The 25,706-nt window shown below is 37.9% G+C and overlaps 1 protein-coding gene across 2 annotated transcripts in view; it reads left to right on the top strand.

Annotated features, from left to right (window-relative positions):
- Positions 1-25,706, top strand: part of LOC124794690 (catenin alpha) — a 151,946-nt gene that overhangs the window by 64,915 nt on the left and 61,325 nt on the right. Inside the window, exons 7-8 of one of the 2 annotated variants that reach the window (XM_047258244.1) lie at positions 8,841-8,870; positions 22,116-22,231. In XM_047258244.1, the coding sequence (XP_047114200.1) occupies positions 8,841-8,870; positions 22,116-22,231 (146 nt within the window). The remainder of the gene's footprint in view (positions 1-8,840; positions 8,871-22,115; positions 22,232-25,706) is intronic. The other variant, XM_047258245.1, reaches the window with a different exon arrangement.

Here is a 25,706-nt window from a genome sequence, read left to right on the forward strand (position 1 = left end):
TTCTAATTAAAACAGTTTAAAAGAGTTTGCAGTAGACTTTCTTTTTGTGAAAGCGAGCTAAAAATAGTCATTTTTGACATTTCTACAAAAATTATCAACTTTGTCCACAATTTGTGAACTATTGGAAAGCAGAAGGAGAATGAAATTTTTTATTCGAAAACCTTACATTGGTAACAATACTATGAAAAGGATAGTTGCTACTTACCATATAGTGGAGATGATTGGTAAGTTAATATGTACAAAGTTTCAGATTTATCCTGCAATTTCCTCCGGAGGTATAAAAAGCCAAACATAATTTTTTTTCACTATCCATACTGAAACTGCTCAAGAGATCCTTTTTTTTTTTTTTCTCCTTAATAGAACACAAAAAGTTGTGCAAGGTGGCAAAATTTTGTTTCTTTCAAGAAAATATTGCTTGAGATGACATGTCTTAAAGTTGCTGAAAAATAATGGATGTACTTCTGGTGGTTGTAGTATGGGTCAGATAAATGACTGTATCTCTGGAAGTATTGTATCAGTGAAAGTAAAACTTTATCAAGCTTCATTGGGAACATGTACAAATGTTGACGCAAAATTTCACCAAAATCGATGATGGTCATGCGGGAACCTCTTGACCACCTGGCGTGGAATGGCCCAATTTGTAGTCTGTTATGGATTACGTGTAAGAATTCTGAGACCTAAAACATCCATTAAAGTGTTGTGCAAGGCGAAATATGTGTCTGATACACAAGCTTTTGCACATGTCTACTACAGTGGCTACAAAATTTGTAGGTGGACTGGCATTACCTATGCTGACATTTTCTTATGCTCATTCTTGTGAACTGACCAGGCAAAACTCAAATATGTACCGGAACTTATACCAACCAATTTTGTGACATGTCAAGAACTTGAAAATTCTGTTTTTCTGTGAGTAAAAATAGCTAGGAATTACATCAAGCCAGGGAAAGCTTTTTGGACAGTCAAAGTGCACCTTTTCACTCAGTGTGGAAGTGTAAATCCACACAGCAGCATCTGAGCAACAGGCACAGAAGTATAGATACTCTTTGCTCTAATCAGACAAGTTAGTATGGGTTCACAGTGTCCTTCATCATTGGTCTATTTACCTCTGATGAAATGTACAGTGGTACATCTGGTACATCTCAGATGTTCTATTACATATGAGCATTATGCAGCACTTTTCAGAGATGGTATATTCCTTCTCTGCAACAGAGATGTCCTGTAATATGACATTAATGCTGAATACATAGCTCTGTACAATTTGTGCTGTCCAGCAGCTGCAGTGATCAGCATTTAGTAATAACTGTCTTTGGAATTGGTATTTTCTCCATTAATGGCTTCCAGTTATTTCACACAGTCACATTTTGTATTTTTTGATTAATGTGCTCTTATAATTTACATTTGTAACAAGGATTTTCAAAAGAACTTATTTGTCGTAGATGTCAGGAGTAACTGCCAAAATAATTCCCTTTGGTGCTGTGCAGAATGTTGTGCCTTTTTTTGTGACTGTTTACATAACTGAAAGTCATTACATTAAAATTCATAGTCATAGCTGTGTTTTGGACTATGTTTTGCAGCTAAGAATTACAGATTCAGCTGAAGTAATACCTGTTGTCATGCCATTAACTAATGAAAAAGCCACTCCAGTTGCTCAGTAGAACTTTATTTAGTCCATTGCCAGTTTCGCCATTTTTTTTTGTTAAGCTATTAACAAGTTGATCTGAAACTGTCCTACATATGATAGATGTATACATGTATAAAAGAAAATGGCAAAACCATTAGAGGACTAAATGAAATACAGAGCAACTGGACCTGCTTTTTCATTAATTAAGTGAACTGTTGCATATCACATGGAGAAACTAAGAAATTAACTACTCAAGTAACATGTTTTTTCAATTATTAAGACAAGTATCCCGTATATTTTTCTTTGGTTATTGCATGAAATTATCAAAAACTTTTGAAAGCAGTGGTTTTTCACTTTCATGTTGTGCTGTATCACTCAGAAGATAACATATCTTACACTGAAATATTTCTGTAAGTGACAAATTTTTCTTTGCTCTCAATTTACAGTTTACTGATAACACTTCAGATGAATATTGGGACAATTCTTTCAGCAATGCTTGTCTCAACTTCCCCCCCAGTTTTCACGATGTTGACAAGATGTTACGCTATTTAATCTTCCAATTCTAACTATCTTGTTCAAAAGTGTTTTGGCATGGTTTCAATTTATGTACCCCATATTTCATATACATATTCAGGAATGAATTGCTATCTGAATAGTTCTGTGTAATTTTGTGTTGTTTTTTGAAAGTAGCTCTTTATACCTTTACGACTTGTCAAACAGAATAGTGTCAATGGCATATCAATACCTCAGATGAGGTAGGCAGATGGAAAATAAGCAAATCAGATGGTTCAGGTGAAATTAAACAAATTGTTAGTGAAAATAAAATAAATTGAATGAATTCTTAATGAAAATAAAAATAATATAGAAACTGGACTTATAAACTCTGCTCTTAATTTCTTAAATGTACTTTTATCCATGAGCCAAATAACCTTGTTTTTCTGTACTTTCATGTCTATGTTTTGCTATCACAAAATAAACTGATGCTTACATCAGTGCATACATATTATTGCCTGTGTCTTGTGCTGTTATCGAGAAATGTTGGTCGTATATGTCACTCGACCAGTGACCAATGCTGTGGTAGATCAAGGACATTGTAACCAATGTTTATTTATCCTCAGATGTGTTTCAGTGGTTTGTAACAGACACAGAGGGAAAATTTTGTGAAATGGCAATCTGCAGATAAAATTTAATAATTATAATTATAGAAGAGCCTGTAGTTCAGTGATAAATTCCCATTTGTATAGAATTGGTAAATGGCTAGAATTATGTGCATGGGGTCAATGGCCCAGTTATAATGGGAAATAATCTTAATTAATATTCCCAGTATGATTTGTTATTATGGCCATCACCCCAAAAGATTGGTTTGATTTAGATCTCCAAACTAGTCTACCCTGTGCGAACCTCTTCATCTCATTGTATTCAGTACCTTGTCAGTAGTTATCCAATCTACAAATATAATCTTCGGCATTCTTTTGGAGCACCACATTTCTGTTCTTGTCAGTACTGCTTACTGCCCACAGTTCAGTTCGACATCAGACTACACTCCATGGAATATGACTTCCTAACACATGTACAGTAGATATTAAATTATTTCTCTTTATCAGAAAGACTTCTTGCTTTAGCTGGACTGCATTTCATATCCTATATGTTTCGACTGTTGTCTGTTACCTTGCTCCAATACAGCAAAACTCACATTACTACTTCTAATGTATCATTTCTTAATCTAATTTTCTCACTGTCACCTGATTTAATTTTACCACATTCCATTATCCTCATTTTACTTTTGTTGATGCTCATCGAATAATCTCTTTTTCAAGACGCTTTCCAGTCCATTCAACTGTTTCTTTGATGTCTCTGACAGAATTAAAATGTTTACATCAAACATCATAGTTTTTCTTTGTCTGAACTTCAATTCCCTTTCCAAATTTCTCCTGGGTTTCCTTCCCCTCTTTTGTGATGTGTAGATTGAATAGCAGGTGGCATAGGTTTCAATTCATTGTCGCTGCCTTCTCAACTATCATTTTCCTTTTGTGTCCTTTTGACTTCTGTAACTGAAATCTGGATTCTGAGGAAATTGTAGTTAAGCTTTCACTCCCTGTATATTTTAACTGCTACTGTCTGAATTTTTAAAGAGTGCATTCCAGTCAGCAATGTCAGAAGCTTTTACTCAATCTATAAATGCCATAAATGTGGATTTTTCCTTCTGCACACTATCTTTCTTGATAAGTTGTAGGGTCAGTATGAGTTCATATGTTCCCAAATTTCTTCAGAACCCAAACTGATCTTTCCTGAGATTGACTTCTACTGGTCTTCTGATACTCCTGTTATTAATTGGTATCAGTATTTTGCAAGCATGGCATATTAAACTGATGTACTCACCAAGCGGCGGCAGAACACACACATAAAACTGTTGTAATTGGCAAGCTTTCGGAGCCAGTGGCTTCTTCTTCAGGCAGAAGAGTTGAAGGGGAAGGAAGAAGGGTAAAGGAAAGGACTGGAGAGGTCTAAGAAAAGGGGTAGATTTCGGGAGAGTCACCCAGAACTGACTGTTCAATCAGTCTTTCCTTGTCATCCTGTATGGCAAGTATCCCCTGACCTGCGGTTCCGGGTGACTTTCCTGAAATCTGCCCCTTTTCCTAGACCTCTCCAGTTTGTTTCCTTCACCCTTCTTCCTTCCCCTTCAACTCTTCTGCCTGAAGAAGGAGGCACTGGCTCTGGAAGCTTGGCAATTACAACAGTCTTTTAAATGTGTGTTCCGCTGCTGCTGCTGCTGCTTGGTGAGTAGATTTTATAAACTATCCGATTAAATAATTTTGTCAATAACTGATTGTTTTCATTGTTATGTTAAATTGGTGGTTTGATACTGTTCATACCTGTAAGTACCTGCTTTCTTTGGAATTGGATTTACTCCATTCTCCTTGAAGTCTGAGGGTATTTTGCCTGTCTCATATATCTTGCACACCAGATGGAACAGTTCTGTCATGTCTAGCTCTCCCAAGAATTTCAATACTTCTGAGGAAATTTCTTCAACTCCAGGTGCCTTGATTTCACTTAACCTTTCAGCATTCTGTCAAATTTTCCTTTCAGTATCACATCTTTGTCTAATTCCTGTTTCCTTTCCACAGGATGTTCATTTTCTTTGTATAGCTCTTCTAGACATTCCTTCCATCTTTAATCTTTCCCTTCTTTGCTTGGTACTGACTTGTCATTTGAGCACTTGATATTAATACAGCTGCTTCTCTTTTCTTCAAAGATTTCCTTAATTTTGCTATAGGTGGCACCTATCTTTCCCACAGTCATGCATTTTTGTGCAGCTTTTCCTGGCTTCGATGTTCACTTTTTTCCTGTTTTGCATTTTCTGTCAATCGTAGTTTTCAGCTACCTGTATTTCCCTTTGCATAATTCATTTTCTGCAATTTTGTATTTACCCCTTTCATTGATTAAATTCAATGTCACATGCTTAGCTAAGGATTTTTTGTGAGACAAGTCTTTTATAGCCTTTTCATTTGTTACAAGTACCTCCGATTACTCGTATTGCAACTTTTCTAAATTCCAACTCCTTAGCCTCCCACCTTTCTGTAATTCTTTTCAGTTTCAATCTTTAGTTTATACTAAAAAAATCCCAGACAGAGTCCATGTCTGCTCCTGTGAATGTTTTGCGGTTTAAAATTTGGTTGTGATGTATCTTTCTTACCATTATATGATACCTCTGGGCCTGTTCCTTCTACACAAACTTCTGTCAGATTCTTAAACCAAATGTTTGCAGTGATTATGTTCTCTATGTTCTCCTACATTTCTGCCTTTTCCTGCTATTAGATTCCAGTCACCCATCAGAATTAAAGTTTTGTCTGCCTTAACAGACTGGATAATCTCTTTTATCTCATCAACAGTTTTTCAATCTCATCTTCATCTGCAGAGCTATATGTGGAGTCAGGAAAGATGGCAGTTGAGTTTAGGTTTCTTCTGTGCATTTATGTCAAGCATTCTCCAACAGCCAATGAACATTCAGTAGTGTCCTGAGTACTCTGCCACAAACATCATAGCCAATGTTAACATTAAACGTGAATGTAGCGAATTATTTACTGAATTTTTATTCCATTTTTTGCGAGGTGTCATAGCTGACTTTGGTGGTAAGTGAAAAATTCTACATAAGCAAGCAAGAGACATGATTTGCAGGATACACACTTTCTTAAAGTGTAAAGCACACGTATAGGCATACAGCAACTATTGCCTGGAACTAGCAACAATGCAAACCCCATCTGTGTCTCGACCTGGGTGAACTGCTATCATGGGCTTGGATTGGCTTGGCTGAGCTATGTTGATGAGTTCCCTGTGCTGTTCATGGTAGTACACATGCATCCTATTTTCTGAGTCATTATTAGATCCACTTCCAAATTACACCAGCTTGATTTTGTATTGATAGCCCTGTACTCGCAACAAGAAATCCTGTCGATCCTACTATTATGCCTTACTAATTTCTATGATACGTAACATCTAGCTGTCCATTTCTCTTTTCAGGTTCTCTAACTTACCTTCTCAATTAAGGGATCGAAAATTTCTTATTCCAGCCCATAGAATATGAGATCTGTTTTTTTCTGATAACAGTGTCCTCCTGAGTAGTCCCCTCCTGGAGAGCCATGTGAGAAATTATTTTGATTCCAGAATATTTTATCCAAGAGGATCTGATTATCATTAAATCTTACAGTAGAGCTGCAAGCCCATGAGAAATAATTATAGTTCCCCATACTTCCAGCTGTTCACCGTACCAACATAGCTAAGGCAAGTTTCTAATATTACAATAACAGATCTGTCAGTCACCCAGACTTGCCCTGCACCTACTGAATAGGCTGTTACTACTCTTCGGGAACTATAAGTTAGTCTGGCTTCTCAACAGATACCTCTCTGATGTGGTTGCACCCGCCATATGGCTTTATATATCATTGAGGTATGTGGGCCAGTCCACTGCAGCAAGTCCTTAGTTTGTAGGGTAGCGTGACTATCTTTTAATAAGACCATTGTAAATGTTAAAGCACAAGATTTTATTAACAACTCTTAATAAGTAACTCACAGACTGCAACTCATAACTTAAAAAAAAGATAAGTTATTTCAGACAGTTAATCTTTGTATAGAATATATGGAATGAAGTCTTAAAACACAATTAAAAACACTTGTGAGATAATGAAAGGACGAGGGGTATTCAGTAAGTAATGCAACACATTTTTTTGCCTGACAGCAGGTTGGTTTTATTCAGGATTTCAATACACCATATTATTTCCCACTCTTTTGGTTACAAAACCGTATTTTTCAACAAAATATCAATTCATTGTGATGGCCTTATGCTGCCTTACTGGGAGGCCTGCGTGGTAACACTACTGGTCAACATCAGAGCCGGTGTCTTATTATATCAATAACTTCTCCATCATCTACAAGCTACTTCCTGCAGAATGCATCCTTCATTGGACCAAACAAGTGGAAGTCAGAAGGTGCGAGATCAGGGCTCTAGGGTGGATTAGGAAGAATAGTCCAGTGGAGTTTTGTGAGCCCCTCTCAGGTTTGCAGACTTGTGTGAAGCCTTGCATTGCCTTGGAGAAGTTCACTTGCATTTTTGTGGTGATGTGAATGCTGGAGTTGTATCTTCAGTTTCCTAAGGGTAGCACAATACACTTCAGAATTGATCATTGCACCATGAGGGAGGACGTCAAACAGAATAGCCTCTTCAGAGTCTCACAAACTGTCACCATGACTTTACAGGTTGGGGGTGTGACTTTGAACTTCCTCTTCAGAGGAGAGGTGGTTTTGCGCCACTCCGTGGAGTGCCGTTTTGTTTCTGGTTCAAAGTGATGAACCCATATTTTATCACCTGTGATAATGTTTGACACAAAAAATCTAACAATCAGCCTGATAACGTGCAAGTAATTCCCCACGGGTGCACCTTCATTGCTCTTTGTGGTTTTCTATTAGATGGTGAGAAACCCAATGGGCACACACCTTTGAGTTCCCCAACTGGTGAATGAGTGTGTCAGCACTGCCAACAGAGATGTCCAGTAGAGCAGTAAGGTTTTTGATTGTGATCCGTTGATCACCTCGAATAAGTGTGTCCACACATTCTGACGTTGCAGGAGGTTTATGTGACCTTTTTGCGGTGACAGAAGCCTCGACTAATGACTCACCGTGCTTTTGTTCACTGCCAGGTTTCCATAGACGTTCTCCGAGCAACTGTGAATATCTGTGATGCTCTGATTTTTTGCCAAAAGAAACTCAGTGACAGCTCTCTGCGTGGTAAGCACCTCCATTACAGATGCCATTTTGAAGGCTACGTATAACTTCGCAAACTTTTAGAACTATAGGCGCTAAAACATGAATATTCCTTGATGTCCCACAGCAAATTGCACATTTTTATGACCAAAATTGCCAAAAAAAAAAAAAGTTGCATTACTTATTGAATGCCTTTCTTATTAATATAGTACTGTAACATTTGCAAACATCTGTAATAAAATATATTGCAAAAATACCAAGAAATTTGGTGATTGTAGTTTTCAGAAGCATTCTATCAATATAGATGTTCTTCAATGCTGTGCAAGTTCATTTTCGGTGGCATTCCACAAAACATGACTGTTACTACATGGGTAAATAATAAGTTTTGTGATATTCTAGAATCTGTTCCATTTTTTGAAATAAATTATGACAAGAGAATTTACAAATCCAGGAGATGAAGTGTCATAGTTTGAATTTTTCGATTACATGTAGACCAGCTTTCATGTGCAAGAAAAGATTGTTGCATTAATTAAAAGAATATTTACCAGAATGATATTTATACAAAGAACAAAATAGTTACATGAATTGATTTTTATGAACAAGGAAAATAAGATCCAGTAGTGAGTTGATGAATTATTATACAAATGTCAAAGGTTGCCTACTGAATTTTGTTTCTCAGAAATTGAATTATCGTATAGAAAAAAATTTATGTCACATGACCAAGAAACTATTAGTTCAGTATCATGTTAACATTGTGGAATGTGATGCCTACAGGGTAATTTTTGGGCAAATGTAAGTCTGACATGATGGCAGTTTGGCCTATGGAACTGAGTCATGATCTACAGACTCTGGTAATTAGTTTTAGAATTCCATGTAAGCATGTTATTTAAATAGAAAATATTATTTATGTAACTTAATTACTGATGTTTTGTTTACTTTTTATTTTCCTCTGGGACTAATGCAGTTGCAAGCAGCAAGGGGAGGAAAGAGAGGGGTAAATATTTATATATATGTGTGAGTGTGCGTACTTGTGTTTTCTGCATTCAGCTACAATTGTCCTGTTGTATCCAGATTTTGTAGAATTTCCTCCTTTCACACATTGTGATAGATCTCACACAGAAAAAATTTTCTTGGTAGTGTAAATAATTACTTCTGTACTTTGATGCAATGTATCAGGCTGAACAAATTGACTAATCAACTAACTGTCAGTGTTGCACACTTACACTTGTTTTGTAGAACAAATGGTAATCATAGTTGTTTTCAGACACTTTTCATTATTTGAAGTAGAGTGACAGTAAATTGCAGTCATTCCTAACATATAATTTGAAAAGTTGCATTGACATATTAAAGATGAATACTTTTAAGGACTAAAATATTACCCAGAAAACTAATGAGTTTGGGAAAGACAATTTAGAATTTTTTATAGGTTGACATCTTGAATTGTTTTAATGTTGAAAATGGCTAAAAGTGATAGAAGCAATTTTATTGGAGTGTAGTAACAGTGGAAAAGAGAATAAGTTACTGTATTAGGCTCAATCCCTTACACTTTCATTGCAAAAGATTATGTCTAGCTGCTGCAGAGTGAGAAAACAGTTAAGATAGTTGGCAGTATTAAAATTATAACTTTCCAAAGGTCATTAGCATATCTGTATTACTGATCCTCATTATAGCATATAATAAGAGCTTAAATTTATTCTGATTTCTTATATCCATGTATGAGCAGAATGAACATTTTGGTTCTTTCACATTGAGTGTTCTGTTTGCTATTATCCTACTTGGCTGTTGTTGCTCAGCGACAGTGGATAGTTGTCATCTAATATTTTCTACTATGTTTACCAGATGATGCTTTTACGAACATTGAAAGAATTACCATCGTACCACAACAGCATATTCATCATCTTAGCAATCAATAAGTTGTCATAACAGTGTGATAGTTATGTTATACATCTCCCACACACTTACAAGAAACCATTTGATGTATTAATTATTAAGAAGTAAATTGAAAGGAAATGTTATTTGCTTTAGTCAGTAGTCATACTTTTATCGTGCACACTGCGGGATTAACATTGACCTGCTGTAGATCAGAAAGTAGGTCAGAGCACAGATGTTAAAGGAGGGTAAAGCTTTATATTTTGTGTTTTATGTGACTGCAGGCTGAAAATATTGATCAGAAGGTCAAAAACCAGAAAATGATGCATTCATTATTCAGTTGTATTAAGCTCTGAAATTTTCTTGGCATAACTGATTCATGAATAAATGCTACACAGAGTTCTTATGTGTCTGATTTGTCGATCTCGATCTTTCAATGACTTCCTCAGTTTTCCTTGTCAGGAAAGTAGATTTCAGAAGACCAATGGCTACAGTAGTTGACTGAATTGTATGATGGAGATGTTACGAAGCCCCAGAACTTCCAAATCCCGCCAGAGATATGTCTACGCCTATAACTGAAAAAACATTGGTAGAAATGCTGATTGTGTTAAATGGTGGAAGACTCAGTTTATTTCTTTGTCACCTTTCAGCATCAAGCACCTGTTTCCATGCACCACTAAGGATGTAGCCACTGTCTTGGTTAAGGTTGTTACACATTCTGATTTCAATGGCTTCTTTTATGACAGAATCCCAGTAGGTAGATGCATGGAATAAGATTTTTATTTTATCAAACATAATCGTATGTATGTTCACAAGGCTGTGTCCGGGAACAGCAGATTTGTTGAAATTGCTATATAGTGCATGGAAACGCATGTTGCTGAAAGGCAACAGAGGAATTAGTTGAGTTTTCCACAGTCTAACAAAATGAGCATCACTATCAGTGTTCATAAGTCATAAGACATCAACATATCTGTGATGGCATATTGACGTTTTGTGACTTTGTGACACCTCCATGACATACTTCCACCAATTAAAGTACCGGACAGCCCTCTGAAATCTAATCTCATGATGATGAAAATGATGTGGGGGGAAGTTGTTGAAAGCTTGAGATTGACAAATCTAATGTGGCAAGAACTCCACAAAGCATTTATTCAAGAATGTCACCATGAAAAACTGCTATCTCATGTGGTTGTCTGACATTTGTTATTTGTGTTAACAACGAAGTTAATATGTTCATTTGCTACTGAACTAGTTTTTCTTCATATTCTGTAAGTGCTAGTCAACTGTGTGCTGTATTACTCAACTCAAAACAGTGAAAAAGTGTACGACCAACCATTGTAGCACATGAAGAAAAAGACTAGATCAGTTTTTGAAATATTATGCATAAAAAACTGAACTTCAGTGGTTTCAGTTACTGATTTGCCTAAACATGGACTGTGTGTGTTGTCCTTAATAAGGAGATCTATTAATAGATAGTTCCATTTACCTTCTTGTATCATCTGTACATAAAAGTAAATTGTCTTAGGATGTAGGTCCTTTATTGTAAATTCAGACACACTAATTTTGTCTGCATATAATGTCCAATTTAGGCAATGTGCTATATTGGTTCTAATGACTTCAGATGTTATTAATTGAAGTCACAATGATGTTGATGATAAGAAGTGACTGCTTTCTCCCCAATGCCGTCTCTATTATTCCACTGTCTTCGGTTACGCAGTGCGTAAAAGAATTGAAATTTCTACCTGCCACTAATCATAACCTATAGCAAACTTGAGTAACCTCTGAATTGGGAATGAAGTATAGTCTATAAATCATTTAAATTCTTAATGTCTAGGTATACTAACAGCAGTTACAGAAAAAAAAATTATATTTAGGGATGACTGCATTATCTGAAACCTAGCCTTATCATAATTACACATTCAACACTATTCTTCGCACTGCAGTATTCATCAGCTAGTCCCTTAGAATTTCATTCTTGGTAAAGCTGTCCTCTTTTGTATAATACATTCCTTTTCTGTAAAATTCTTCCGCATGTTGGTATCTTTTAAATCAACAGAAGAAGTTTTGTGTCTGAACGCACTGTTGTATGTATTTCAGAAGTGAATCTGCAGTCAGTCTTCATTTCTTGCACACTTAGTATCAAACATAAAATTTTGCTTGCAGTATGCTTTACAGAAAGGCTCCTGCGTGTGACCTTATGTGTGGTAATGTTTTTTTATATTTTTTATATGAATAAAATGGATTATTGCAATTTATATAAATGTCCTGTATTGGTTTTGTAAGGATTTAAAATGTGGTTGATGTTTTTTTGTTTAAAAATTTGGCAGGGGTGGAGGGGGGGGGGGGGAGGCACAGGCTTTTTATTTGTTTCAGTATTGAGTTGTCAGAATTGCTCATCAGAAGTACATACTGTTCTCTGAAGGAATGTATAAAGTGAGCAATAAGAGAGAAAATGATGTGCCATGAGAAAAATGAATATAATGCTCACATACAAATGTTGCATCAGATTCACCTGTATCAACACCAGAAGCTGGAAGAAACATATTAGCATTATAAAATACTTATTTGTTAAAAGTCTGAAGAAAAATGGGGAGTAAGACAAGCAAAGCAAAACTATAATACTTCCTGGAAATGCAATGACATCCTTATTGATAAAAGGTGTTAAGAAAGAAAAGGAGTTAGGCAAAGCTTAGACTAGAAGTAAACAAGAAAAAAGTATAGCTGGCTACCTTCTCTCTCATAAATACAACTACAAAAGGTACACACACCTGTGGAAAGTAGTCCTTTTAGGCATGCATAATAAATTATGGTGGTTAAATGCTTGAATTCTACTTCCTTTTGTCAGTAGTGTTCAGTGGACTATTCAAAATAGTGTGCAAGATTAATAATTGTATTATTTAGTGATTTTACAGAATTAGATAAATGATCCTGGAAGGAAAATAATTTGAATTGGCGTTCTGGTTATGTTTTTATAATCAAAAGTATTGCCATATCACAGTTTTTATTTGTTTAATGAAGTTAATAGCCTTTGTAATTCCTAGCAGCAAATGTCTTGATTATAAAAGTGAAACCCTTTTTAATTGTAGAAGACTTTCACAACCTCTTTGGAATGGATAAAATAAAATTAAATGAAATCTTACCTCCAGCAAATCAAGGAACAATTTTTGTGTACAAATATGATTATACGCAGAATGAGATTTTAACTCTGCAGCGGAGTGTGCGCTGATATGAAACTTCCTGGCAGATTAAAACTGTGTGCCGGACCGAGACTCGAACTCGGGGCCTTTGCTTATCGCGGGCAAGTGCTCTACCAGCTGAGCTACCCAAGCATGACTCATGCCCCGTCCTCACAGCTTTACTTCTGCCAGTACCTCGTCTCCTACCTTCCAGACTTTACAGAAGCTCTCCTGCGAACCTTGCAGAACTAGCACTCCTGAAAGAAAGTGCACACTCCGCTGCAGAATGAAAATCTCATTCTGGAAACACCCCCCAGGCTGTGGTTAAGCCATGTCTCCGCAATATCCTTCCTTTCAGGAGTACTAGTCCTGCAAGGTTCGCAGGAGAGCTTCTGTAAAGTTAGGAAGGTAGGAGACGAGGTACTGGCAGAAGTAAAGCTGTGAGGACGGGGCGTGAGTCGTGCTTGGGTAGCTCAGTTGGTAGAGCACTTGCCCGCGTAAGGCAAAGGTCTCGAGTTCGAGTCTCGGTCCGGCACACAGTTTTAATCTGCCAGGAAGTTTCATTATTATACGCATACAGTTCAGAGTATGAGGAAGAGGATGGAACTTGACATATGGAATATAAAGATATTGTTGGAATTGGTAGTTAATCCAGGGCTGCGGAGGACTTGGCCATTCATAGATCAGGAGGAGGTGAGGCATCCTTGCAGACACATGGGATGTAGAGGTTGTGGTATGTGGAACTGCTTTGCGGGAAATTAATGAAACATCCCTCTTTACAATATTTCTTAATTCAGTCTAGTGCAGAGACAACATTATAGTAGGCAGGAGGTCATTGTTATTCGATGATGTTGGTGGCAGAGAGCGCTGGGATCAGCAGCTGCCAACTCGGGAGCCAGCACAGCATGTCCTGTTGGTGGCGGACTGCGGCATCAGTGAAGGGGCCCTCAGAGTGTATCAGACACAGCTCTTAGCAGCATGTCCAAGATGCGGTTGCAGAGTACCACACCGGGGTAGACTGTGTCCAAACCCTGACATCTAATGTCCAATTTAGACATCGAACGTGTGCTCCCACACTGTGCAGTGATCAGCAGTGATGGAAGCCGTCAGGAAATGGTGTAAAGTGACAGAGAGACTGAGCCGCCTGCAGCTCAGGAATTAACACGCGTCCCATTAGAGAGGTGTCGGGAAGCAAGCGGAAGCCAGCCAGAGGGAGACCCAGCGGTGCCAAGTCATCTGCATAAATTCTCCAGGTCAGGGGTTTGCCTGCTGCTACTGATGACAAAGTCCGTTGTAGATGACCGGATACCTCATCTAGCCCTGCAGTAATCTCCACCTTGAAGCCAACAGCCGATGGAGATGGCAGTGGTTGGCATTATTTACATGCTCCAATACCATTGTGTACAGAGAATGTCGGCAAGTATCTGAGCACGTCTGAGAGTGAGGATCTAATTTGATGAGTCTGCTGTCCTGTACTTCTCCAACAGCAGTCTCCCTACCCTGCAAGAGACAGCAAGGTGTAGCAGCCAGGCGTCACAATTGGGTAGGGATGACTTCATTCATTCAGTTTTTCTTGTTTATCAGTCCTGAAGGATCCTAGAGGGAGCTGTACTGTTGCCCATCTTCACTCTTCAGAGGAGTTGGCTAGCTTCTTCTGCTTCATCAGCTTCATGAATAAGTACTCTTACGTTCTGAATACATCTTCTTGTGAAACAGTGTCGGGGGTTCAAGCTGATGCTCACGTCCCTGTGTACGACATCATTATGCTGAGCGTCACAAGCTGTTCATCACACTCAACAGTCTTTGTGCAACAGTACTACTAAAAACAAGGAAGTTAGAAGAACTCAAAATTGTTTGACATTTTAGCATTCTGTGAAACAAGATGGCAATGGTAAGAACGTTGAGGTAGTGCTTTAAAATTAGAGTAATATTATTGGAGGAGAAGAACAAGGCAGAAATGTGGTAGCAGTCACACTGGGAAAAAATGGGTGTATATTGTTATGAAGACCTAGTAAATGATAATTAAGAAGTAGAAGGACTGCAACAACTTAGTGACTATACAAGTCTATTTTTCAACTTCATTAATAATGAGAGATTTCAGCGCCATAGTGGGGGAATTATCTGGAAAGGAGGGCAGCAGAGATATTTGGATTAGGAATCACCAGTTGTAGAGAAGAGCATCTACTTGAGTTTTTTGAGGAACTTGACTTAGTGACAACAAACACAACCTTTAAAATGCGTAAAAGAATGAGGTACACATAGAAAGCTCCATGTGGTAGTAATAGCTACCAATTTTTTATTGCAGAAGGTATAGAAATTGAAGTCTATCCATAGCTATCCAGAATTAGATGAAGATTGTGACCATGTGCCATCCATAGTAAAGTGTAGTTTAAAATTTAAAAGAAACCAGATGATTTATGCAAAAAGGTGAAATATCTATAAAATCATGAAATACAGTGAACGAAATTGTAACAGAAACGTCAGATGAAATACTGGGTGAAAAACAAATGGAATAAAAACCATGAATCACAGAAAATGTGATAAACATGATTCAAGAGAGGAATAAATGTAGAGGAAGAAACACAACAGAAATGTGAAGCTACCATTAGAATAGAAGTGAGAAAAGGATGCTAAATATCTTCTTATTTGTATAACCTTTTCATTGTAAAAGGTTCAAGGATCTTCAAGGGAAAAACATGTTAAGTTAAAAAGAGTAGAATTCCCATTCACTGTACAAACTTTGCAGTTTGCCTTAGTAACTTATGATGAAAAACATGCAGAGTGTATTTTCTAAATTTGCAACAGGAAATACTTTGATCTTAAAACTAATAGTAAAAAAAGGTATTATAGTAAGTAAACAAAATAATGAGAAAACCTGATATCACAATTCAAAGAAATAAAAAAATGTTAATTCTTTTCCTTTAGACATGTTAACTAAAGAATACTACAGATACCGTATGGAAAATAGGAAAACAACATGCAACAGTTTACTGTGCTTTCACTGAAAGAAGGGAAATAGGAATTTATTATAAAAAACAAATGTCAAGATTTTCATCTGGATTGTGCTCTCGTATGCTGTGAAAGCTGAACACTATTGAAGACAGGGAGGAAGTGCTGAGAAGTGATACATATGTGGCTTTGGAGGAAGCTAATGAGAGCCATTTGAACAGAAAAAGTTCAGTTAGGTGTTTTGAAAGAGATGAGCAAGCAGAGAAACCTCATAGCAACTATCCAAAAAAGGAAATTAAAACTTTGTGGACAGAAGTTTTTAACAGATGTTTTGGAAAGGTCAATTAAGAATAATACAGTACCAACAGACATTATTTTTATGCTGTTTTATTAGGCAACCAATTTCGATGTTCCAGTCACATCATCATCGAGACTGTCACATGACTGACAAGGAACACAATTGATGAAGTTTTGATATCTACAAAACCATATAAGATATCTGGTTCTGTAGATATCCAGACTTAATGAGCTCTGTGCCCTTCACACATGTGGCATCAACTGCCAAACGAACAGTTGCTGTCACACGAGTGAGGAGCACACATGCTAATGAAGTTCCAATGTCAAATGAACAATTACTGTCACATGCGAAGAGCACACATGCTCGTGAAGTTTGGGTATCTGTGGAACCAGATAAGTGTGCTGATGGGGAACCAGATAAGAGTACTGGTGGCTTGTCTTATACAAGCGCGAGTGGTACTTGGTGTCATTCATGCGACAACCCTGATGATGGTGTGATTGGAATGTTGAAACTAGTTTCCTAATAAAAAAGTATCAAAATAACAGCTGTTGGTACATCATTATTACATTTCATCAACCAGCTGCTGTTCCACACACCTGAATCCAGAATGGAGTTACGTTTATTGGTGGTGGTGGTGATGTCACTATCTTCATGTAAATAGTATTATCTGTGCACCTATTAGGAAAGCCACTCTTAGGCTGTGTTCACACTGCTGGCCGGGCCAAGCCGAGCCTGGCCGGGCCGCAGCCAGCTTTGATATCAAACACATGGTTTTGAATTGCGGTGTTCACACTGGCGGCTGGGCTGCGCCGGCACGGCGTGAACCTCCCAGAGCCGAGCCGGCCACTTTCCGAGTGTTTAATATTGGCGGTGCGAGCCGACCGCAGGCGCGAGCCTGTGGAGCAGCACTACAGCTGCTGCAGTACACGCATCACACGTCTCCCTTCTACTTTCATAACAAGTGTGACTGCACACATCTTTTATGTTAAGATGTTACCTTACATTTCACAATCAGTGAGGAAAAATTATGTTTATTATAATGATACATGCGAAATTACTTTTATTTCATTTGTTTAATCTACCGTATTTACATGCATTTACAACAATAGCTTGCCAGCGATCGCGGCATTGCCGCCACTGAATAGTTCGCATTTACTTTTAAATGGAGACAGATACGAGTGTCACTGAGGGACGGAAATGTGTCCCTACCAGATGACAATGCATTGTAAAGTCATGCTGTGGCACGTTACTATAAGCTGTTGTCTGTGACATCTTTTTGTGATGTTCTTACTTTAATGAATGAATGCAGAATAACATATATGTGACATAAACTTGTGTCTATCAATTTGTTATCAGAAATTCAGCTAGTATGACAGAAATGATGCAGTTTCCAGATTATGGAACGAAGTAACCAAGGAGTGTGTTTCAGATAGTACACACAAATATAAATTATTTTCCTTTATAATTTTATTTGTTTTATTTACAATGAAATGAGATACACAAAAATATAGTAAATAGCTAAGTACTTTCAATTCCAAAATTTATTTTTGAAAGGTTTTTTAATTATTTGAAGTTGCATTTTTAACAAAATATTCAACAAAAGTGTTCCTGACAGTTTTCGAACGTAATGTGGAATTTCTGTTGAATGTGGCACTAACTGTCTGCATATCAGCATTGTTACAAAACTTTTCAGCTTCAACATTGCATCCTTTTCTGTCAATGACAATATCATGAAGCAGACAAATGCACTTGACTATGTGATCAGCTACGTAAATGGATGTTTCAGTTTCCTTCCTCAGTAGTCTCCATTTATTGGTCATTATAGCAAATGCACATTCAACAACTTTTCTTGCTCTGGAATGCATATCATTGTATAGAATCTTCTCGTTGTCCAAATTTCTCCAAGGAAAAGGTCTCATCAAATTCTCTAATAAGGGGTAAGCTTCATCTCCCAAAATGACGTATGGTAGTTCCTGACACATTCCTTCAAGTCTTGTTGGTGGTGGTAATAACAGCTCCCCATTTGTAAGTTTCTTATATAACATACTTTCTTTAAACACGCCTGCATCAGACTGTTTACCGTAGGCACCAACATCTACAGCTATAAATTTGAAATTTGCATCAGCAACTGCTTGGAGTACAATCGAATAGTACTGTTTGTAATTGTAAAACATACTGCCAGAAAGTTTAGGACAATGGACACGTATGTGCTTCCCATCTATACATCCAACACAGTTTGGAAATCCCCATCTCGTATGCATTTCACTGGCAATTTCTTTAAATTGAGAAACAATTGGCGTTGGTAAATGAATGGGAGCAAGTGACTCCCATATGGCCATACAAACGTCTTTCACCACCACTGATACGGTGGACACTCCTAATCGGAATGACAATGCTAGTGCATGAAAGGAGATGCCAGTGGACAGATACCTGAGAAAAAAAATCATAAAATGTGTTACTCAAGTGTGGTGTTGGTTGAAGTTTTTACAGTTTTGTTTGCACAGTAGATATTCACTTAGTCCATGTCATTTCACAGTTATACAACAATAAATAATGAAAGAGACATTTTCTTGCACCCTTCTATATTCTTTCAATTAAAATAATGAAATTGAAATTAATTGGGGTAGTGAGTGCTGTACAAAGTTCTACTGCAAACCAAAAAGTTTGTACTAACGAATCTTACCTTATCGTTATACACAATTTTTCTTCTGCTGTTATACTTCTGCGAAAATTTGTGGTCTGTTTCGAAATTTTGTCTTGAATGTTCTGCAGCACATACTGAAATGTGTTGTGGTTCATTCTGTAATATGAATAAAAATTTTCAGGATAGTTTTTAAGTTCTTCATGTAAAGAAAAAAACTCTCCTAAATGTCTGTCGCTATTTATGGGATGAATCCATAACCTCCTAGTTCATCTTTACTTCAAAACTCGATGAGTTACTGCAGAGTCAAAACAATACCAATAAAAGAGTGAAGACATTGTTCTACAAGACAGCGCAGACTAGCTAAAGGTGAGCAACTGTTGACTGCAGCTGCGTTTCCTACTAACTTGCTTGTCAGCTGTCGAAGGGTAGGGATTTTTTTAAATTTATTTATTTGGCCTCCAGCAGCTAACAGCCATTTAGCCAAAGAGTGGGGATTACCTTGACAGTGCAGTGCAGCCCGCCAAGGAAGAAAAAAAAACAATGAAGAACAATGAAACGCACATCTGTGTCAATCTACAGTAGTTTCATTAACTCTCCATTATTTTTTTCTGTCAAAGTAGACAACGAGACTACAGAATTGCGCTTCAGTTTCTGCAGTAAACGTATCACAAATCTCCAGTTTGTTTTTGTGATTAGTTTTGCATCATATTTTATCAGACCTATGTCATTGACACTTCTATCTAGACACTTTATCTAGACAATGAGACCATTAAAATAATACGAGGGACCGACACTAGGTCTGTGCTGATCACTAGTAATTAGTTTTTTTCTGTCCTGCATTATATGACTACACTAAACCAAGCTGTAACCGCGCGAACTTGCGGACGCGGCACTGACGCCACTGAATAGCTCCGATTACTTGTGACCACAGACAGATAGCAGTATCATTATCATTTCAAAAACTTTTTGGTACTTTTAGCTACATTTCATTCCCAACAATGTATGATCTAAAACGGAACTAACAGTAAGCTACCCGCTACATAACGTTTTCACTACAAGATATGTAAATCAAGTGCACAACGTTGACAAATAGCATCATTTCACAATGACTGCTAAGAAATATGGAAACATAAATGATTCAATTCGAAGCTAAGATGTTACACTACCACGTGTACAAAAATCAGATTTTTTAGCCGCATACTTTCTTCAAAATCGCTTGGGAAACGTTACGAAACTAAGAAATCACGCGAAACGAAAAGTGACTCTTTTCTTTTTTCACGACGTAAGTAACGCTTTTAAGGAAAAAATAAGTTCATAAAACGATGTGGCGAAGTCTTATATACTGCTAAGAATTTTTAAAACATGAAAATCAGAGAAGTGGATTTTCCCCCATTTCGCCGTCCCGGCTCGGCGCGGCACGCAATGTGAATGCACTACACTTCGGCCTGAGCTGGCTAGGCACGAGCTGAGCCAGTACGCGTCATCCCGGCCTGGCCCGGTTGGCAGTGTGAACGCAGCCTTAAGCTGCGTGAGGAGAGCAGATCATGGTACACGTGGTGCCACCTGACAGAAACAGGAATAATTTCCGACTTTTGCCCAGTTGCATTAGGGCTAATGTTTACCCGCATGAATGAGGGTTGTCCCACATAATGTTGCTTCCAGCTCCCTCTGTTATATAGTGACACAACTGCTGTTGATTCTTTCTGATATAATTAGCTACATTTGAGCATTGCCAAGCTAGTACCATCTTCTAATTCACCCCATTTCCTATCATGCTTATTTTTATGACCACTGTGTCACCGAGAATCGGTGTGGATGTTGTCAACTTATTCAAGTCTTTTTATGTACATTTTGTTGACTACATGAAGGTTACTTGATTGCATTGTGCTCTTAATATATCAAGAGTAGTTTTTAGCCATAAAATCCTAACTGAGCCACAGTCATGCTAGTGTAATCAATCAGCATTAGCAGTAACTTGCTTCCACGGAGACTATCAGGTGCTGTTTTAAATATCACATTTTGCTCTTCTCTCAGTAGTGTTGTTCCATCCTCCTTTGATTGCATAATTTCTCTTTCACAGAGATAATTTGGTCACCATGTTGAGGACATACCGCTTCCTTGAAATCACGGAGAATGATCTGACATGATTCCTCTAAGTAGTTGTATAAACTGATGTAGTAAGAAAGCTGAGAATGTTTTGAATTATGATTGTTATGATCCAGAAGCAGTTACTTCTTCTACATTCCACTTGGGAATGATTATTTCAGATGCACCAATGCAATCATACAAATTCTTGCATATGAGGTGCTAATAGTGACCCCCTGGGTTGTAGCTACTCCTTACTCTATTTTGCTGAGTGTGCACTAATTACATTAATCTGCTTTGAAACAGTGAGAACTGGTTGTCAGCAGCATTGGATACTCTATGTACATAATTTTTTGTGTTATAGATAAAATAACACGCAACATGGTGTGTTTTATAAGTGGTGTGGGAGCCTGCAGCTGAGTTTTCTGCATATTTTTCTCCGTGCTTGTCTTATGTTGTTCGTTTAGCAAATTGCATGACATTGTTGAATGATTCAGCTGTTGTAATAGTTATAAATGTTTTCTGATATGTGAAATGTAAAAGTTATGTAAATGCTTTTGCCCTTCTTGTCATTAGCAAAACTAACTTAAGTGCTGCTTCCTCCATACCCCTTGTACAACCTAATGCCAATTTAAAAGTGTACAGTTGCAGTGTGGTTCTGTTTTGGTGAATCTAATACAAGTGGCATAGACAAGTAAATTTTTGAAAATGTTTCAGATCCTTGAAAAATGAACTTTTCAATAAATAAGTATAATTTTTGTAAGTAAGTTAAATTGCTGATGTTTCAACCAATCTGCTACAGTCCTCTTCAGGACATGATTTATTTATTTATTTATTATTTATTTTACTAGGAGTATAACACAGTTTCAGAAATCAATCTGTGGCAAGTGAGACCGATAAGAATGTCATCATCTGTCTTCAGATTGTAGTTTCATTCCTGACTTCTATCATTTCATGTAGCATTCAGTACTCATTGTGGCTGTTGGCAGGGATGTACAGCTAAGGCTCTTTAGTGTCGCTTTCAACAATATTATGAACAGGATAGTTTGTTACTCACCATAAAGTTGACACTTTGAGTTGCATACTGACACAACAAATAGTCTTTTCCATTATTTAACTTTTTTAATCATTAATTTTTTATCACCTTCATCAAGATAAGAAAATTATAAAATTCTGCTCAAGACTAATTTATTTCAAGACTAATTTATTTTTTGACAGATGGGTACCAAAGAACAGAGTGAAGGCTTGGAGCGAGCCTTAGATCACATGTGCCGCAAGACGAGAGACCTCCGGCGGCAACTGAGGAAGGCAGTTGTTGATCACGTGTCGGACAGGTTGGCATTCCGCACTGTGTGGAAAGTAATAAACAGGATATTAAGTTAAAATTGTGTAATTCTAGTATAATTGTTTTGTTCAAATACACACTTGCTACATGCTTGAATGTAAACATTCTCTCTCTCTCTCTCTCTCTCTCTCTCTCTCTCTCTCTCTCTCTCTTTGTGTGTGTGTGTGTGTGTGTGTGTGTGTGTGTGTGTGTGTGAGTGTGTGTGTGTGTGTGTGTGTGTAGTCTATTTTCTTTCCTGTTTTATTGAAGCTTTGCAATTACAGAATCATGTATAAGTTAAAAAAAGCCTGTATATGAAACTTCCTGGCAGATTAAAACTGTGTGTCGGACCGAGACTCAAACTCGGGACCTTTGCCTTTTCCGGGCAAGTGCTCTACCATCTGAGCTACCCAAGCACCACTCACGCCTCGTCCTCACACCTTTACTTCTGCCAGTATCTCGTCTCCTACCAACAGTTTTAATCTGCCAGGAAGTTTCATATCAGTGCACACTCCGCTGCAGAGTGAAAATCACTCTGAAAGCCTATATATGTATTTTATTCTGCTTCTTATATAGAATGAAAACCCTCACATTTCATATAAATTTTAAAAGAGATGAAAACAACCAATTTTTGACAAATTAAGGTAATTCGATAGGTGAAAAATCTACTCACGAAGCGGCGGCAGACCACACACATAAAAGATTATAATTAGGCAGGCCTTTGGGGCCAGTGGCTCCTTCTTCAGGCAGATGGGTTGAAGGGGAAAGAAGAAGGATGAAGGAAAAGGACTGAAGAGATCTAGGAAAAGGGGTAGATTTCGGGAAAGTAACCCAAAACCGTGGGTTAGGGGGGACTTACGGGACAGAACGAGAGGGAAAAATTGATTATTGGGGCTGCACCAGACAAGATTTGAAAACCTGAGAGCTTAAAGGTGGAAGACAGGGTAATATAGAAGACAGAGATTACTGCTTAAACATTGTGCACAAACTACTAAGAGTAAAAAGATAAGTGCATTGTACGTAACAGAGGGGGGGGGGGGGGGGGGGGGTGCAGTGAAAAATAGACAGGTAAGAAAATGAAAGATGTAGAAAACTAAAACGGAGTGAAGAAAGGAGTAGTTGTTATGAAGAAATGTTGGGGCAGAAGAAACTATGGTAAATTGAGGCCAGGTGGGTGGCGAAAACCGAGGACATGTTGTAACGCTAGTTCCCACTTGTGGAGTTCTGAGAAACTGGTGTCTGGAGGAAGACTCCAGATGGCACGTGTGGTGAAATAGGCATCGACATCATGATTGTCATGTTGTAGAGCATGCTTTGCAAAAGGATATTGTGTGTTGCCACTATACACCTTCTGTCTATGTCCATTCATTCTAACTGATAATTTGGTGGTAGTCAAGCCAATGTAAAAAGCCAAGCAATGTTTACATAACAGTTGGTATATGACTTGTGTTGTTTCACAGATGGCTCACCCTTTGATAGTATATGTAAATTGTGATGTCCACCACACCTAGAAGAGCTTTTTGTTGCCCTCCCAATCTCCGCAATATTCTTGTCAGACCCTATGCTCCTTTCGCACCCATCTCTCTACAGTACTTCTCCTACCACTGTGACCGTCCCTGCTGCAAGACTTACCCTATGCACCCTCCTACCACCACCTATACCAGCCATGTAACTGGCAAAACATATGACTACCGACATGATTACCACCAAATTATCAGTTAGGATGAATGGTCATAGGCTGAATGTGTATACTGGCAACACATAATATCCTGTTGCAGAGCATGGTCTACAACATGACAGTTGTGACCTTGGTGCCTTGGTTTCCCCACATGTGCCATCTGGATTCTTCCCCCAGACACCAGTTTCTCAGAACTCCGCAAGTGGGAACTAGCGTTACAACATGTCCTTCATTTTCGCCACCCACCTGGCCTCAATTTACCTTAATTTCTTCCAACTCAGCATTTCTTCATAACAACTACTCCTTTCTTTTAGTTTTCTACGTCTTTCATTTTCTTTCCTGTATATTTTTCACTGCCCCCCCCCCCCCCTGTTGCGTACAATTCACTTATCTTTTTACTCTTATTAGCTTGTGCACAATGTTTAAGCAGTAATCTCTGTCTTCCATATTACCCTGTCTTCCATCTTTAAGCTCTCAGGTTTTCAAATCTCGTCCAAAGCAAGTTCTAGCAATCAGTTTTTCCTTCTCATCTACATCTATATACCGCAAGCCACCCAACAATGTGTGGTGGAGGGCACTTTACGTGCCACTGTCATTACTCCCTTTCCTGTTCCACTCGCGTGTGGTTCGTGGGAAGAACGACTGCTGGAAAGCCTCCGTGCACACTCAAATCTCTCTAATTTTACATCTCGCCTGACCTGCAGTTCTAGGTTACTTTCCTGAAATCTAACCCTTTTCCTAGACCTCTCCAGTCCTTTTTCTTCATCCCTCTACCTTCCCCTTCAGTCCTTCTGCCTGAAAGAGCCCTGGCTCTGAAAGATTGCCTAATTATAGTCTTTTATGCGTGTGCGTTGTGCCGCCACTTGGTGAATAAATTTTTGTCTATCTAATTACCTCATTTTATTAAAAGAAGGTGAGTCACTGCTTCATGAAATCACTGGTTGCCATTGTCATCCAAAACACTTTCAGAGTTTGAGTCTTATTAGACAGCACTTCTACATAGTCAAGTCCACTAATGTTGCAAAACACAGTTCTGCTTAACCCAAAGGAAGCTTATTTGAATTGTGGGATGAGAGAAATTTTTCTCACCAGAATATGGATCCCAATTATCAGACTGTGTGTTAATTACTGTGATTAATCCCCAAAATTTCCATGCAGTGCATCACAGAGTTATGGTGAGACTTTGTTTATGTTGCTCCATGTGTTGGCTGGTGATGTTACTCCATGTTACATGACATGAAAAAGTGAATGATTGACTGTGTCACAGTTGATTATTAGAGCTGGAATGCATACCATCTTGAGACTGCTTCTTAAGCAGTTGCCACACTAGATATAAAATTGAATTGGAGCCTAGATTTTAACCTCAATGTTGCCCCACCACCACTCGGTTGGGTGCAGTTGTATTCAAGAGAAGTAGATCAGGTCAAGATTTCACTTTCTCCCTTTTGTATCATAAACCACCACAGAAATAGAACATTTCATTGGATGTGCATCATCACTTTCTATAAGACATAACAGACACAAAAACATTGTAAAAGAACGGTATCAATGTGAACTAACTTCTCACCAACGCAGTGGCTTGGAGATGTAGAAGTAGAGACCCTTTCACTTGGGTGCCCCAGTCAGCAGTGCCATATTTTGGTTTCCACATAGTATTTACAACTATGTGTACAATTTGTTCATGCTGTATTTGATACAAGTGGGTTAATTTATTAAACTAACATGAAGAATTTCACTGTGTCTCAGATATCACATTTTAGCTTTGTATATTGATCAGTTAATTATACCTTCCTTGCTCAGTTATGTC

The sequence above is a fragment of the Schistocerca piceifrons genome, chromosome 4 (assembly GCF_021461385.2).
Source record: "Schistocerca piceifrons isolate TAMUIC-IGC-003096 chromosome 4, iqSchPice1.1, whole genome shotgun sequence".
Classification (NCBI taxonomy): Eukaryota; Metazoa; Arthropoda; class Insecta; order Orthoptera; family Acrididae; genus Schistocerca; species Schistocerca piceifrons.